We start from the raw sequence: 18,052 nt of genomic DNA on the forward strand, positions 1-18,052 counted from the left end.
AGGAACTAAAAGGAATTCAAAAATATTGAGCAGCTTTTGATTCCTGCTGGCTTTACTGGTATTTCTGGCTATTCAGCAGTTTTGAGAATCAGACTTATTTGATTTCAGAGGCTAGCTTCAATCATCCTGTTTATGCAGGACGCCTGTCATTACATTAGCATACATCAAATTTTATTTTTATATGTACATCTGCCCGCAATCATATATGTGTGCCTAGTTTGTGGTAATAAAGAAAACGTGTCCATAAATAGGATGTCAGAGAAAACAAATTGTGGTAGGAAGCCTACTGTGCATCCACAGCTGGTGAAGTATCCAGCACTTATCTTCAAGAAGATCCCATGTGGAAATAAATCATCTTGCCTGGGTTTTCATATTGTCTGAAGGGTTGCTGTGTGTTTTCTCATTCCCTCAAGTAGTCATCTGTGCATCAGGCATCTACATTCAATGCAAGTCCGGTAATCACGCTCTAAGCTGTGAATGATTGGTTTTCACGCCCTCCAGCTGACTTGGAAACAAGGACAAAGCTGTCACAGAGCCCTGCTTGCTCACAGCTGCCCTGGCAAGGTACAGCCTGACCTCCACTCACTTCTAAGATTTGCAGGTTAAACATGCTGGCAATCTGAGCAAGGACAGCTGAAACCGTTCCAAAAGAGGAATTTGTTCCTCCAAAGAGGAATGCAGACCAGTGTGAGGAGTAGGGTGCTAGGTAATAAATTCAATAATTGCACTGTAACATCTCAACTTTTTTTTTTCTCTATCAGTTCTTGGAGGCATACTTTGCTCTTTTACTGTGAAGCAGCGGTGTGTAGGATGAGATGGTACATGCAGGGGTAGCTGCATGGTGAGTGCCAGTCACACTGCCCAGGACGTAGCCTTGGCTAGGTGGTTGAGGCAGCCAGTTGCAGTACACCTGAGACTTTGCTAAACCCAGACATCATATATCTTGTTTGAGCCACTGCTTCAATTAGTGCTAATTATAGTAATTAAGTAATTTTGCTACCACCCTGAGAGGCAGTAATTCAAATCAAAGCTGATGTCCTTCACCAGTCCTTCCCTCATGGTGTGTGTTGTTTCACTCACGTGATAAATGTAAGGCTAAATATCCCTTACTCAAGTCCAGTAGAAATGAGAAATCCAGAAGAAACCCTAGGTCTGGAAAATCCTAACCCATGACAGGAGTGGGGATGTTGCAACAGCTGGTGTAAGTCAGCATGGCCCTGCAGAGGGCTAGGGCACTGTGCCATGTCGCAACAGGCAGAATTTTGGCTTGTGTATGGCTCCAGTAATTGACTCTTGATATTATTATTAGCTTTGAAGAGAATTATGAGGTAAGACATGCTGGGTCTGTTTCCAGTGCAGTTAGATTGTAAATACTGTAAAATAGCTGAGAAGAGAGTTTTATTGAACTAATTTCCAGATTTTGCATTGCTATCTCTTTAATATTTGCTGTCTTAAGGAAGTATGTCTGGTTTTAGTTTGGTTCTGACACAGATGAGGTTTCCTGAGTCTCAGACACTAAATAAGAATTTGTCAAATTTATCTTATAAGTTTTGTGATTTCTGAGAATTTGGAAGAAGAAAATGAAATTATTCTTAAGGCCATGAAAATCCACGTTTAAAGCAGTGTAAAAAACTGTAGGCAGGTGGGTTCCTTAGCTGCCCTTGGTGGGGCTGGAAGAATAGAAGTGCATCAAATCTAAGGATATAAATACATGTTTTGAATAATCCATTGTTAGGGGACAAATCTAATAGGAGAAAGGAGGATGGTTCCTGAAATTGTGAAGTATGAGAGATTTTTATGCACCTGTGTTGGCTGCTAGAGCAATTCTGAAAAGCTATTACCATCAGACACCTGTGGGATAGACTACATATAACAAGCTGTTCCCAAAATAGGCCATTGTACAGCACAGCTGTTGGTGCTTTGCTTTGCTGCAGAAAGGCTGTGGTGTTGACTTTGTGAATGAGTTGGCTTCTTTACCCACGGAAATCACTACGGTTTCTTTGTTCAAGCACATCCACATGATAGCTGAAGAAGACTTAAGAACTTCTTTGTCTTGAAGGGCTCTCTGGTCATACAGTGGATTTCAGGACTCAAAGGTTGGGGTCTATTTTTACCAATACAGAGTTGGTATTGGTACCAAGCCACCTTTTTTTTCAAGGTAAGAGCCAGAACGTTTTCCCCTCAATTTTACTTGATCAGATATGCCACAGTGGTAGTCACTGTAATCTGGGAGGTTTTCTTAGATGTGTTTTTTTTTAACACCGTCTGTCAGCTCTGGGTGGAGATGGAAGAAAATGTGGTGTGAGTTATAGGTGTAAGTTTCCCAACATGTTCTTATCTAGTATTTGCCTTCATTTTGGTTAGGTGGTTGGAAGCCCAGATAGATGTTCTGTTGTGTATGCTGTTAAGCTGTTCTTTTTTTTTTTTTTTTTTTTTTTTTTGATATAAAAAAACAATGACAAATGTTTTCCCAGGCATCGCAAGGTGCTATTTAACATGTATCATCCCATCCTTGGTTGGTTGGCTTCCTACCCTCCCCATGTTCCACATGCAGGCAATTACAATAATAATTATGAATAATAAAAATAATGAATGAGGCTATCTTAAGCTTGTCTATGGTTTGGTCCAATTCCACCAGGGTCTAAGTTCAAAATAAAGTATATAGCCTCAGGTAAAGAAAAAGAAAGGAGTTTGAGACTAAGACAGCAGCTTTTCCTGTAACAGGAAGACAAGAGTTTTCCTGTAACAGCCTCACGTACAGTCATACTGTAAGCTCTTGTGACTGAGGTGAGCAGGTTGGAGTCCTTGACTGAATGTACAGGTTTGTGTCACTGCCCTCAAAGGAGCCTTTAGTAGCATTACATACATACCAGTGGATTGCTCCGATTTTATCTCTGAACACTGATGGCTTCTGGCTTCCTGCAGAGCCTCAGCACATCAGACAAAAAGTAGCTGTAGCACACTGCTTCCTCTCGTTTTTTGAGAAGGTGTTTAGCAGGAACCAGGGAGGTTGTTTTGTCCCTTTTACCGTGCTTATTGTCAATGGTAGTCAGTAGCGTGGCAGAGAGAGAACTTGAAGAAACAGGAAGCAAGTGCTGAGGTGGAGGCAGGAAGAAGGGGAGATATTTTTAACTTTTTTTAAAAAAGCCACAGTGACAGTTGTTTCAGCTGCCAGCCTCTTTATTCACATTAGTTGTCTTTCTTATAGCCAGGAGGCAAGAGTAGACATGGTGAGATCATCATCGTGCCTTTCTTAGGTTAATCACATGCCACAGCAAATTTTTGTTACTGTAATGAATGGTTATACTCTGCATCCTTCTTCTCTAATTACATGCCGCTTGGAGTAGTTCTTTTCCATTAGGACAATACTTGTAAGCAACAATGGATATGCCCTTTGCTGGGTGCCTGTTATGTATGGATCTATTCTCTTCTCTAGTATTGAGCCCGGTGTCTTCATTAAAATAATATGATATATGAGGAGAGCATAATTTCTCAGGAGTTAAAAAGTTGTAGTTGGCTCTTACTTTATACACGCACAAAAAAAAAAAAAAATTCCTCCTCTTGTAGGTTCACTGAGGCAAAATTTCCTTCCCTGATAGGTTGGTGAAGTAACGATGCTGCCACAACACACTTCTCTGAGCACCAATAATATGGTTCATCTGCATCAAGTCAGGCTTGATTAATGGGGGTGCTACCACCACTACTAGGGCTGCTTCTGCCACACAAATGGTGTTTGCATGCAGTGTGCTGGGGGAATGATCTTATGGGAAAGGTTGTGATGGAATTGTGGAAATTTGCATTAAAGGAACTGAAAGCACGTCAGGTAACATCCTTTGCCCCATAGAGCCACCCTTTCCAGACAGGCGTACTTAGCAGTAGCTAGGTTTTCCTAGCTGCACAAAACGTGGGTTTCATGTTGGTCCAGCTCACAGTAGACGTATGTCTGTGTAAACTGCACCATCACAGCTGTCACTAGTTGACTGGGACTCTTAGCACAGAAAGCAAGAATTGTATGGGCACTAAGCCAGCACTATGCTTTCATCTCCGAAGATGATTGTTCTGCTTTAAAATGAAGTCACATTGGCATTATTGTGTAGGAAAGGGGTATTTATCATTAGCTATTGTTAAATTGCTCTCTCAAAAAACAGTGCTTTTGTTTGTCAGTGGTCGATGTTCAAAGGCATTCAGTTGTATGAAATGCATTAATGAGGGGTTAGGTTTCACTGTAGTTGTACCAGGCAGAAAAAGATAGCAGGATATGTAAGGACTGAAATTCCCCCTTGTATGATGGGCAGTGTTCTTACTTTCCACATCAAAGGTGGAAGTGGTGTTTGGAGGGTTCATACAACCCTCCTGGCAACCTTCAAACACCACTGTCTTGTTATTCAACAATAAGCTAAAGGAACCTAACGTGACATGAGCTATGTGAAATGGAGTCATCTACCTGATGTGGACAGCAGACTTCTGGTTTCCTTCCACATGTGTGTGTGACAGGAGTGTGCATGCACATGTTCCTCTTGAAATAAGGCTTACCCTTGAAGTCAGGCAGCAACTTCCTCAAAAGTCACCTCCAGCATCAGGTACTGAAATTTTAAAAATGCTCTGATAAGTAATGAGGTTAAACATAACATGCCATTAAAGAAAAAAATATATATAACAACAACAACAAAAGCATATAGCCCTGTGGCTTTTGTCAACATGTTGTGTCCCCTCTAGAGTGACCCACGTTATGAGCTGGGATCACAGCCATGCCTTATGTAACTGTTAGAGCTGGCTGCCAGCTAGGGTCGCTGCTGTTTGATTTGGCTGTTTTCACAGAGCCATTTCTCCTTCCTTTTCACCTTGGAGAAGAAAGACTGCCAGGCTCTTGGTGGAACTCTGCAGCAAGCCTGTTTTTCATCAGGGGAATTTTATATCAGGGTATATACAGGGGTATGAAGGCAGGACAGGCAGTGGGGCAGCGAGGGGACAGGCAGCATGGGGAGGAGGACATGGGGTGGCACTTGTGGAAGATGAGCTCGGGATGGGACAGAAGAGGGCTGCTTTCCTGGAAAGGCAGCTGGCACCCAGCCCTCCTGCTTGCCTGTCCTGCTGGACTCACCCTTCATGGGGCTGTTTTGGGAGCTCCTGGAGGTCTGTAATTTCAGGCTTCCCCAGAAAAGGCTTTTAATCTATGAGAAGGAGGTTGACTTTGAGGGACTCAAAACTTCAAGAGCCACAGAAGATGCCGAAATCCTTAATTTAAATCAGGACATTCAAAATCCTTTCCAAGTGCTGATTCCCAGTACACCACTCAAGGCTGTATTTTTTAACATTTATAAATATTGTTTTGAACTGGTTTGAAGTGTTTGAATGCAAAGCAACCCTTCTGAAAACTTGACAGAGTTCTGCAAAATTGTGGTGTCCCCATAAATCCATAGCCACTTTGGCTTTATTCCCATGAAAACAAGCTGTTCTCTCGACACCACCACTGTACGTATCAACCTTTGGCTGTGGCTGGGGAAAGTGTCCTCTTCAGAGCAGCCAGCCCAGCCTTGCAGTTCAGTGCTGCGGGGCCTTCGAAGGAAGGTCACTGTAGCTGTATCAAGGTAAAGAAACCTAAACTGCATCTCTTCCAATACGATTTTTCACTGACAGAGATTACAAGCCAAGTGAAAACAGGAATGAGACCTGAGCCAGTTTACAGTACTGTATTCTCTAGCAATCTGGAGGTCATGCTAAGGCTGCTGTGACTGATGCTTGTTTTTAAACTAGGGTAAACACTGCAGAATTAAAATTATAGATGGGCAATCGTTTGTGCTCACTGCTAAGTACTAGAGAGTACTTAAGAGAGGTCCAGTCTCTGTTAGCCTCTTCTGCAACCATCTGGGCACAGCACTTTCTGGACCACCAGGAGAACAGCAAGAGTTTAGAGAGTACAGGGACCTTAGATTTATAGAGGGGAAAAAAAAAAAAAAGCAATAGCTACCCACAGAAACAAAATCTGGCAATGGTATCTGCATGCTGCAGTGAAAAAAATATTTTATTTTACGTGAAGGAAGATGCAAAGCAGTCTGCCTTGCTTTGGGTTAAGTCTAGAGACCACCAGTCCATCCGGTGGGACTTGTGTAACCCATGTCCTCGTTTGTAGGTTGAGGGCAACAAGTTAAGCTGGGCTTTGCTCTTCCAAATGCAGAGCTCCCGTGCTCCACACTATGCAAAGTTAAAGCCTACACCTGGCCTGGAGATGCAAGATGAGAGGAGTCAGCAACCAGAAACCTGTGTTTCTTTAGTGTGTATAAAATCTCCCTCAGATAAACTTCTAGTGGCTGTTAGACTGATTGGCAGCCATCTCTTTCTGGGAAAAAAAAAAAAAAAAAGGCAGTGGTATTTAACCACATCCTCACCTTAATTTTTCACCTAGTTTTCCTGTGTTTATTACCATCACAAAGCAAGCACAAGCACAGCCTGATGCTGTTCTTCAGCATTTTCTCTGTTTTTCCCTTTGGATTCATATCCCATTTTCCCTCTGTTCATTCCGTTTTTCATCACTCTGTCCTGGCACCTGTGCTGCCAGACCTGCTAGGTGCTGCAGGTGCTCATACCTTGTGCCCAGGAGGAATAGTGCTCGAGGCTTTGTGAAGAGGCCAGTCTGCTCTGGGAGAGCCCTGGCAGGAGCTGTTTTTTCTCTGGGGCTGTTCATGTGATTTTGTTGGTAGTTTTTTTGTAGGTAGCGTTGGGGATTAATAAACAGATGTGCATTAATTTCCAATAGTGATTAAAGCATGTCCTTCGGTTTAGAAAATCCTTATCCTCCTGATCGTCAGGAACTGGGTGAGCAGAAGGAGATCAGGGTGTGTTTCTGGGCCAGGACTTGAGGTTGGCCAGAGCTTTCAAGTGATTGTGGAGTTTTTCTAAAGCAAACTTCCCTGCCCCCAGCAAGAATGAGACTGAAAACCTTTCAGAATAAAACCCCAGACATTTAGAATTAGGAACTCAAGAATTAGAAATGTAATTTTTAATATAGAGAAAAATGAAAATAAATAAGCAAGATAAGAGTCTGTGCAGCCAGACCAAAGGCTTCTGAGTTGCAAGAGGCTCTGCCTTATCCCCTCTGGTCCCTGGGACATCCTTCCTGTTGCCCTTGGTGCCTGTCTGGATGCTCCCTGTGTGGCTTCTGCCACAGGGTTTTCCATGTCTGGCTTCTTCTCAGCTTTTTCCACCATTTGCTCTGTGGCCCACCAGGCTGAGCTGTCTTCCCTCCTTCTAGAGGTGTGCAACTTACCAGTCAGCCTTTTAGGGGAACAGAATAGCAAATGTGCAAATATGACACATGCCACTATCACATCTTGCCCAGTTTCTGTCCTCAAGGCAAATGTAATAGAGCCAAACAAAGCTCTGAGCTGGCTTGGTGTGACCTTCGTACAACAGCAAGCACAGCAGAAAACAAATAGCCTTGTGCTGGGTGTGACACACTTGTGGTGGTGGTGGGAGTGCGATAATCTTTCCACAAATGAGATCACAGAAAGAGTGATGCTCTGGCACCACCTGCAATAACAGGTGCTGTCCCCAGCTGCAGAAAGGGAAGTGGGACTTCAGTTCTTACTTTCTGACCATTTGCCTTTGAGTTTTGGACAAAAGACTGCAAAATGGGAGTTGTGCACCGCATTCTTGAAATCCCAACCCCACCTTTTTTGGAAACCATAAGTACACAAGTTATATCCCCTCTACATGGGGATGCAAAAGTCCTATCTCCTTTCAGCATCCCAAAGCACGCTGAGAGACAGAAGCTGTGTATATCTTGTATCTTCCCTCTTTGGGCCATCTCTTTTGTATTTTAATGAATATTAAAAGGCAATTTTATCTTTTACAGATAATTAGGAGGAAATAACCAATTAAGCAAATTTTTCATGAATGGAATAACTAAGACCCTTTGACACAAAGGAAAAAGCCACAACGTTTTACAGAGAACAGAATAAAGAGATAGAAAAAAAAAATGGGGGGAAAAAATGAAAGAAAGAAAAAAATGCAAAATCAGAAGGATGCATGTGCCTGTGTATATATAAAATTAAAAGAAATGTGCTTCATGATCTGTCTACTCAGTGGTCTAATATGAGTTAGAGTGTTCCATAGTTTTTTCCTCAGATTATAAGACAAGAAGGGAGGCTGAATTCCCACTTTAGCAGGTGTTCATCTGCAGCATTAACCTGTGCCACTCAACAATGATTTTCATTATAATTTGACAAACCATAGGACAAGATTAGAAATTTTAAGAATAAATACTTAGTTCTTTTACTTATAGAGACAAAGCCAAACAAAGGGCTCGAAGAATGTGGATCTCAGTGACTGGAAAGCTGATAAGAATCTAGATGAGGGAGTGGGTACTTGATTTGTCTGGGAACTGGATTTTAATTGTTATTCATTATTCATCTTTAAACTACTTCAAAATTGAGAGTAGTTAGAAATGCTGGTGGTCTTATGTGTGCTTTTGCAGATTTTCAGAATTTTTCAAAGGAAATGGTAGTCAGAATCTTATGTTAAAATTTCCTGGAAATTATTTTTAATTTTATTTATTTATTTATTTATTTTAGTAAATTGCAGATATTCTGGTTTTGTTGACATTCCAGTAAGCAGTGAGAGGGAAATTTGCAATATTGTTTTACTGGGAAAGGGTGTTACCAAAATAAATAGGAGTTTCTTTGCATTGTAGCTTCAGGTTAATAACATTAAGTCGCCTGGAAACTTCTTAGTGTTTTCTGTTTGCTCGCTTTTGTTTTTCTCTTTAAGCACATAAAGAAAACATGCTCAGTGACACAAGTGTGTGAAGGTCTGCTGGCCATGCAGGGACTCTGCCAGGCTATATAAGCTGAACATAGACTGTGCCAAATTAAAAACTTCTTGTTGTAAAGGTCCAGAAAAAAAATCTACATTGAGATAAGATTGACATAGTCAGGCAGACAAATGTGGTCTGAATGCATATGATGTAGGAGAGTTGTATTCATGTCAAAAATCTGTTCTTATTATTAAAAGAATGATTTTGACCTTTGGGGAGATATTAATTTCGCTGCCTTATGAAAGAAAATTTGGGATGATTGCTCCAGGTCAGGCATACAACACTTGCAACATTCACCAGCAATCTTAATTTGTTTTGACATGTTTTTTGGCTGTCCACTGAGTTTTGTTTTTCTTTTTTCTTGCAGTCAGTGTTGCTTGTTGGTTTGAATCCTTACTGCCTTGACAGTTGAGTAGTGTGTGTACTCTGTGCCCACAGGTCTCAGCATTGTTCTTCACTCCGAGGAATAATAAAAATGCCTTTCCGATACTGTAATTAGCTAGTTTTGCTGCTTTTCTCTTGCATAAGACTTACATCCTGATTTTTATTAATTTTTGAGAAAGCATAGTCTAAATAAATGTGGTAACTTTTGACAATCACAGGGCCATTGGTTCCTGTCATTGGGCTATCTTAGTAAAGAGTCTAGCAATAAGATAGCTCCCATGACTGCGGCAGCAAAGAAGTATTTAATATATATATCACATATATTTATTTTTTTTTTCATAATCTAATGAATTTTCAAGCTGGTCTCATGCAGGGGAATGACCTGGCCCCCCACTCTGTGTTTAGAGGTCGAGGGAAATGTCTAGGTTATACTCTGTTATCCCATATCTCAGAATAGGGCTGCATGGGTTTATTGGGGCATAATTTCCCCTCTTGGCATGACATGTCTAGGGCTAAGTAGCAGAATCACTTTTAATTAGTACTTGTGGCATATAAATGTAGGCTTCAAAAATAAGCTTTCTTAACCACACTTTCTAGTGATGCTGCTGAAGAGACACTAAGCAGGTGTGGGGTTCATGTGGGAGTTCAGGTCAGAACTAATTTACTGAATTGAAAAAGGAGGAATTGTTCCATCACTGAGCAGGTTTGAGTGAAGGACAGTGCTCCGTTGTTCAGAGTGCCTTTCACGGCTGCTTCTGACTGCCAGCACGCAGACCTGTGCTGGCATCAGTGCTGCTGTAGGATTTTCATGTGATGACACAAGCAATCTGTTTCCATCGAGAGCACTGGATTTTGGGTGCCGCTCTTTCAGAGGTTTTTATATAGTGAGGAGGCAAGCAGATTTGCTCTGCCTTCTTTTTTTTTTTTTTGTTCCAAAGCTTTCACCATGTAGTATGGCACATATTAAGAGTTCGGTTTGGTTTTGTTCCATTGCTTGTTTGTTTGTTTTAAATAAACTCTTGACCTAAAAAATGTGACCTGCCCAATTGTATATGCCGGTTTAGTTTGCACTGATACTTGGAAAAGCAAAGAAGAGAGTACCACAGTTTAGAAACAGATGCCCAAAGCCATCTGCTCCTCTGCTCACGGTTATTAGACGTTCGGTCATGGTACAACAGCAGGAACTTGGAATGGATCTCCTCTTCAGGACTCCGCTAACTGGCATTAAAGTGAGCACAAAATGAAGCAAACATCTTGTAGGCGGTCACAAAGTTGTGCAGATTTGCAATCTGGTTTCCATAAACTCAGTGTGGCTTCAAAAGCTCAGCCGTCGTTAGCCTTGGAGGAGACCCACTTTGGAGTGATACACGGCTGCGACCACAGATTGCAGCTCAGTGTCCTCCAGGGGCAGGATCACAGCTTATCAGGGCTGACTTAACCCAGCAGGCTCTGTGTATCTGTGGTTGGAGAGAGCCCAAAGATACTGTATAAAAAATAATGAATTATTAATATTCGGAAGACATAAAGTTTAATGAATAAGTAATAAGTTGCAGAGGTTTCCTTTTCTTAGAAAAAATAGGTTGTCTGTATTCTTTCAATTTTCCTCTCGTTGAGCACTTTTCTTCTGTCATTCTTTCTATGTACCCTGAGATGCTGAAATATAGGGTGAATCTTACAGAAACTGAGAAAGTTATAGCACTGCCATTATGGTTGAAAGAGAGGAGAAGGGTAGGGATCTATCCTTTCGGGAGCAGGCTTGTACTGACACTGCCAGTGGGTAGGGAGGGTCTGGGACATCACAGCTCCTGCCAGCAGCATCTCCCAAGTCATTTTGCAAAGGACACCCCTCTATGTGTCTTCAGGGACATGGACACACAGGTAATTTTCCCAGCACCATCCCTCTGCTTAACATACAGCTAAATGTTAGGAGTGACTCCCAGGTCTCACGCCGGTGTTTTGCTGGCAGCATGGGCTGTGAGAAGCTTTTAAAAGAAGCTGTTCAGCTAGCATAGGCAACCTGCAGTAAGGGTGGAGTGAGACTTAATCACCATCACCACTGCTCTTCTGGCACTGACAGACCAAGCTGTTGACCTTTAGCAGGACCTGAGCTGGGCAGTGCCGAGTCCTTTTGAAAGCTCCAGTCAAGAAGCAGGTTTTTGAGGTCGCCTCTTGCTTGAAGTCACGGTTTCCCTGCGGTTTTGGCCAGGTTTCAGCCTGGATAACTCTGCTCCACCTGCTTAAAATTCCTCCCCGCTGTTCCGCTGGCTGTGGCATTCACTGCTGCTTTGAGCCCCTCCTGTTCAGTGGTGCAGGTGGTGCAGCTATGTTTTCCCCTCCAGTTTCATGTCACCTCTTCATAAACTGATTTTAAGATTGTCTGTGCCTGTGTTTATTGACCGGGCTATCCAGCAGGTTGCCTTTCCTCCATCTTCCTTTTACCAGTGAGGTAAACTCCGTGCACGTTAGGCTGAACTGACCCGTGTCAGCATTTCCTTGCTGGTGGTGGAGGGAAGGAAGGGCTCTCCGTGAGAGGAAGGGGACACCAGTCGGCAGCAAAGTGGGGAGATCACTCGTGTCACAGGGGAGTCCAGGGGGAATCATATCTTGTCTTCATGTACGCATAACAGGCAAGGCAGCAGCTGCTCAGTCACCTTCCACAGGTGGCTTGACACAGGGTTTTATCACTTTATTTTCTGACCTCTTGCTGCTAAGTATTTTCCCCCAAAACTTCCAGACACAGTCTGCTCCCCTTTCTGTGCTTCCCACTTTCTCTTCGTATTTCTTGTTTTACAGTCCTTGTTATGTCATTACATTTTCATTAATGTATCCACGGCAGGGCAGCTGTTACTGCTTTGTCCCTAGCATTGTCTTCTCCATCCAGACCTTGGAGTTGGGACATTCCTGAAATCTGTCTTTAATGTGATTTTTAAGCAGAACTGGGTGCTTCACTTTCCCCCTTACATGCAAGTATTTCTCTCCAAGCTGTAAAATAAATACATTTTGTACTTCTTATTCTTAAAACTGAATACAGCTTACACTGTGTTTCTTTTGTTGACAGATTAACTATACAGGAGAACGGTTGCTGGAAGCCTGCTCTGTTGGACCCGCCACCCTGCAAGAGCCCTCTGAGGAGGAGCTGACAGTGAGCTGCATCCCTGAGGCAGTCCATGGGGACTGTACCACATCCCCTGGGACCTGCCAAGCTCTCCCTAGCTTCCCCTCCCGAGGAGAAGGACTGCCCAGGAGACCTGCTGCCTGCTAAGCACCAGCCCAAGGTTGCTGCTGAAGAGAGGGCCAGCAATGGCTTCCCCTGCTCCGTGCCAGGCTCCGCAGCCACCCGCACCTGCAGCCTGAAGTGCACCAGCACCCAGGAGGCATGCTGCAAGGAGGATGCTAACCAGCAAGCTGTGCTCCTTCCCAGCCTCTCCAGCCAGGCTGTGGAGGGGTGTCTGGCAGGCATAGGGCCAGCCCCGGCGGTGGAGGCGGCAGGGTGTGGGCCAGACATGATGCCAGCTCCCCAGAGCTCCCAGCAGTTTGTGCAGGGCAGCCAGGCGAAAGCAAGCCCCCTGGCGCAGGTGGAGGACTCTGCCTTGAAACCTCAGGGGACTGAGGAGCAGCCAGCTCTCCAGGTGTTGCAGTGCTCCTCTCCGGGCAGCCCGACCAGGGGTAACGAGTCGTGTCTCCCCTCTCAGGCAAGCCTTCTGCAAAAAGAGGGCAAAGAGAGGGAAGCAGAAGCCAACGCTGCTGCCTGCCAGCCCACCTCTCCAGTGAGGGACAGGGATGCTGCCACTGATGCTGGGAGAGATCCACAGGCGACTGTGGTGGCAAAAAGTGGGTCTGCAGGTCCTGAGCAGCTGTGTCCTGCTGATCAGACTGAGGTGACGCAGAGCAGCACAGCAGCGGCCCAGCTCAGCTCTGAGGGCACACATCCCCTGTGTGATGCAGACACTGAGCCGGGGAGCTCAGGCCCGACCCAGCTCTCCAAATTCAAAGAAACGGGTACAATGACGGTTCAGTCAGAGAGCAGCTCTTTAACTCAGGAAGCAGCAAGCAGAACGTGGCGAGATGCTGAGGTTCAGGCCGTGGCCACTGTGGAGAATAAATCAGCTTCCACCAGCCCCAGTATCCTCGCTGCCTTCTTAAAAGGGAACCCTCCTCCAGAGGAGAAGGAAGAACTGCACATCATTTACCAAGGCAGCGGGGGGCTGAGCCAGTCTGAACTTGTTAACAGCTTCTCCTCGCAGCAGAAGCCCCCGTGTTCTCCTGGTACAGTGTCAAAATTGACTGTTGTTACGGCTGGGGCTGCTACAGCCCAAAGCCAGCCTGCCGGGCTGCCTGCTGCCCCACCTGACGCAGTGTCCCCAGGCTCAGCAGACAATGCAGAACCTACTGTCCCCTTCTCCCCTGCAGCCATCACCTCCCAAGGTATAGCTGTGGATAATACTGAAGGGATGGGTCCAGCCAGCGGTGAGGCTGCTTCTGCACTGCCGACAGATGCTGCGGCCCTGTCGAAGCCAGTACCTGCCCAGCAGCTTGCCATCAGCCCCAGTGATCAACCTGCAGCACTGTCTGCTGCTGGTGAAATAAACGTCGCTGCTGCCAGAACCGAGAGCAAGGTGCAGTGTCTTGTGCATGACACGGGAAGCAGCCAGTTACCTTCACTCTGTAACCTGCAGAGTGAAACCAAGCAGAACGAGGCCCCGGGCGGCTCTGAGCAAAAGCCAGTGCCATGTAAGGGTGTGAACGAAGTGGAGGCGATTCCTCAATCTGTGGTAAAACCAAAGGGAGAAAGCTTGATGGTGCTTGATGCCCAGGCAGGGGCAAATGCTGGCAGAGAGTCCATCAGTGGAAAGGCTTGCTCAGAGGAGGTGGGTGAGAAGGAGCAGAGCGGCCACCAGGGTGAGATGAGGCCGACTCTGCCAGCCAGCAGGCAGGCTCTGCCGGTGGGACCAGTGGCTGCTCCGAGCTCTGGACATGTCACCCCTCTCCTGGAGGTTTCGGCAGTTCCCCAGCAAGCCAAGGAGTCCAAGCGTGAGCTCCATGCTGCAGCTCTTCCTTCTTCGGTTCAGGCCTTGCCAAACCGCGGGGAAAACAAGAAGCAGACCGCCTCCGCCATGGAGGCGAAAGTGCAGGTGAAGCAATCCAAGCACGTTAGGGATGTTGTCTGGGACGAGCAAGGCATGACGTGGGAGGTCTACGGTGCTTCCCTCGACCCCGAGTCCTTGGGAATCGCTATCCAGAACCACTTACAGAGACAAATCCGGGAACATGAGAAACTGATCCGGGCTCAGAACAGTCAGAACCGGAAATCCATTTCCTCAGACACATCCTCAAATAAGAAACTGAAAGGGAGGCAGCATAACATATTCCAGTCCATGCTGCAGAATTTTAGGCGTCCCAATTGCTGTGTCCGACCTGCTCCGTCATCTGTGTTAGACTGAAGTGGTCCACAGGGGTGGGTGGATATCTGCAGTGGTAGTGAGAATCCTTCCCCTCGAGTCTCAAGTCCTGCTGTTCAGTTGTGTTATTGGGGTTGCAGTGCAGCAACAGTGGAAATTATTGCCCTTTGTTTTCTGAGTAGCCACTCACCCCGTCATGCCTTTGTCATTGCCACAGCTGGTGTATTTCCACATGGTGCCCCCATCCCGTCCACCCTCAGAAGAGAAGCTAGGCACTTAGCAAAAGCACAAATTTGCATTGCCACCTTGTGGCAGGGAGAACAGCATCTTCTGATAAAGCAAGAAGCAGAGGGATTATCAGGATTGTTGTCAGAAATTACTGGTATGCATCGCAAGGTCTTATGCAGAGGGATAGGCTGGGGGAAGCTGGATGAGGTGAAACTGAGGTTAAACAGCTGTTTAACTGAGCTGTGAAGCAAGACAACTTTCCTTATGTTTAAGTTACCCACAATGAGGCATGTCTGTAAAAAGGCTATGAACTGTTGATGCAGTGGCGCACAGTTTTTAGGTGAGCTTAAGTGAGACGGTTCTTCTTTTCCTCTTGAAATGGAGAATGAAGGAAAGAGTGAGGATCAGGGCTGAAGAACTCTCTTTGGGAGAAGAAGTTGAGTAAAAGGGGTTTTGATGGCTGGAAGGGGAGGTGAAAGAGGAGTGTGCAAGGTGTGTGCAAGCAGGCAATGCCTGCAGGTGAGGCCAGCCACAAGAGGACACGCAGCCAGGTCTCCTGGCACAGTGACACACCAGCCCAGGCTCTCAGCAGCCTCCAGAAGTGCTGAATGCTGCTCCTGTAAAACACTTTTTAAAGTGGTGTGGGTCTTTTTTCTCTCTCTAGAGATGCACGGAGATGTTTTAATGTAGGAGCAGGCTGTGCTGTGCACCTAGGTCCATGAGCCTACATGTCTACTGTGTTACACTGCTCTGACTTTTTAAGCCCTTATCTGAATCTGCTCCTTTTTTTTTTTTTTTTTCTGCAGTATATTGGTGCTTTTCTCGCTGCCTTTCATAAACTTAATACCATTTATTTAGCCTGTGCATATCTTGTTTTACCAAATGTTCTCTATATTATAAATCGTTGTATTGTTAACTTGAAGCATTTACTTTACACAAGTATTGAAATCTTGAGACAATCTTTACTGTATTTCTAATGTTAGAGAAGTTGTAGCATCTGCCAATAAAAGGTAGCTTAGTGACTGTTTCTCCAGAAGTGTGATATACAATAATGTCTCAAATGTACATTTGTCACATTTCTCAGCTTAACAACGTTTTTCAACCTAGGAAATGTTTCTCACTAGTTCTTCATTCCGTCCACCAGTGCTTATAGTAGGCTGGGGAACTCCTGCAGTTTATAGAAAGTTTATTTTTCAAGGGATTGGGATATTGTAATCCTGCCAAGTGCTAGAGTTAAATAGGAGTTACTTTTATTCCATTAAAGATTTTTTATAAATCATGATGATAATTTATTTCTGTCTGTAGTACCACACATCTGACTTACTCTGTAGATCTTACAACACAGTGTAAACAAACATGAATATCCTTTCTTTTTTCTTTTTCTGTGAAGCAGCCATGAGGTGGTCCACTTGTATTTAGGAGGCCAGGCTTTTTGAGTGTATTGACTGCCAAGCTTTCAAAGCAGCTGTTTCAGGGCTTTTTTTTTTCCCCCAGTTGGGAGGTAAAACACTGTAAGGTTTCTGTAATGGACAATATTTCAACCTACTTCAATGAAAGTTGTTGCCCCTATGCTTGGTACTCCTAATTGACTCCTAATTTTCCTCTGGTATGTATTTGGAGTTTTATGGCACCTCCTCATTCCATGTCTGTACATTATTTCAAGTTGTCTGCCGCCTGATGCTGAACTGGTGAATCTGAAATACCGTATCAGAGTGTCTTCCCAGGTCCGCCTACTAGGAGGAAAGTCTCCCGTCTCTTTTTTGTTAGTACTGCTGTTTCCTTTACCTTCCTAGCAGTGTCTGAGATGCGAGTTTCCTGTGAAATCTTGTGTGGGATTAATCTCGGCAGCATCATTAGGTTAGTTGACAAGTTCGGTGTCTTACCATGTTGTGTCTGTGTCAGCCATGAAGAAGTTCCCAGAGTTTTCTGTGGTGTTTGCTGTCTCCTGTCCAGGTACAAAGCTTTGCGCAGCTCCTTCCTACACCTTCACCTCCCTTCTGCCAGCTCCCTCTTTAGCTGTTGCCCAGCCTGTCCTCCTGTGAAACTGTGTCCCTTGACTGAGCTCGCGTCCCTCCCTCCACTGCCCTCCTCATTGCCAGCTTGCTCTGAATTGTCCCTTTACAAATGTGTCTGGTCTGAATATATAAATGGATTGTCATATTCTTCCCGAGGAGAATAAACGGATATCATGCACTCAGCAATTTCCATGAGCTTTATCCTTTAGCTCCAGCGCTCCTAAATGTTTCTACAGGATGGGTATGAATGGCTTTCTGGAGGCCAAACTGGACTTAGCAATGAGGAAGCACTGCAATTAACACTTCTTCACAAAGGAACCAGAGATCTCCAGGTACCCTGCAGCTGCTCCAAGCTGTGAGCCTGCACCAGCTGGTCCACTCCCACCTTCCCCCCACACCCACCACCCTTTCTTCCAGGGAAATTTCACCAATACAAAATGCTGGTGGGTAGATTACCAACTGGATGCATCTAAATAACTGCATGGGCATAGCTGGCTACACCACGGTGCTCAGCAGAATGGTGTGGTTTTGTGTTCTGTGAGAATACTCATGCACAGACAACTTGCAACACGTCAGCAACACCGTCTTGTGGACACAGAGATCCTGCAGGTGTGCATTCACAGCCAAGCAATATCGTGCCAAAAACACACAAAAAATGAGTCAGTAATCACCAGCACATCTCATGTGAAATATTTTATGTTTTTACTTTGCCCTGTTAGTGCAGACTGTAGGCAACCTGCTAGCTTTCCACTGGCAATTTGTGCTTTCTCATGCATACAATGTTTAGATGACTTACGTGAATCCTCAGAAGAATGATGCATGTTTCACCAGAAGGAAAACATGTTTTGGGTAGCAATTAGCAAATATGTGTGTGAATAGTCCTTTAGCAGCCAAGAAAGACTGTTCTTGGTGTCACATCAGTGTCAAAAACAGAAGTTACTGTATGGCAGAGAGTAGGGAGAGGTGATCCACATGCCTTCATCCTCTTCTTTTTCCCTGCCCTGTGAGTCAGCACCACAGAGTGTCAGTTCAGTGGTTAACAACCCAGGAAATCAATTTGGGATAATAAAAAGAGGGTTCAAAACAGAAATTACTTTGTCATTCCCAAGAGAAATCTGTACAAGGAAAAATAAAAACAAAGGACCTGTGCTTATTGTCAGAGAAACTGTCAGTGCATCTTCTGGGGAGGTTGGTGTGGCCAGAACCAAAACCAG

At 44.8% G+C, this 18,052-nt stretch overlaps 1 protein-coding gene across 1 annotated transcript; it reads left to right on the forward strand.

Moving 5' to 3' along the window:
* Positions 1–12,363: 12,363 nt before the first annotated feature.
* Positions 12,364–14,637, forward strand: GPRIN3 (GPRIN family member 3; the record flags this gene model as incomplete). Its single annotated transcript, XM_084286025.1, has 1 exon — positions 12,364–14,637. The coding sequence occupies one exon, from the start codon at positions 12,364–12,366 to the stop codon at positions 14,635–14,637; it is 2,274 nt and encodes a 757-aa protein (XP_084142151.1).
* Between the last annotated feature and the right edge of the window lie 3,415 nt (positions 14,638–18,052).

This window comes from Netta rufina (genome assembly GCF_964035555.1).
Source record: "Netta rufina genome assembly, chromosome: 4".
In the NCBI taxonomy this organism is placed as follows: domain Eukaryota; kingdom Metazoa; phylum Chordata; class Aves; order Anseriformes; family Anatidae; genus Netta; species Netta rufina.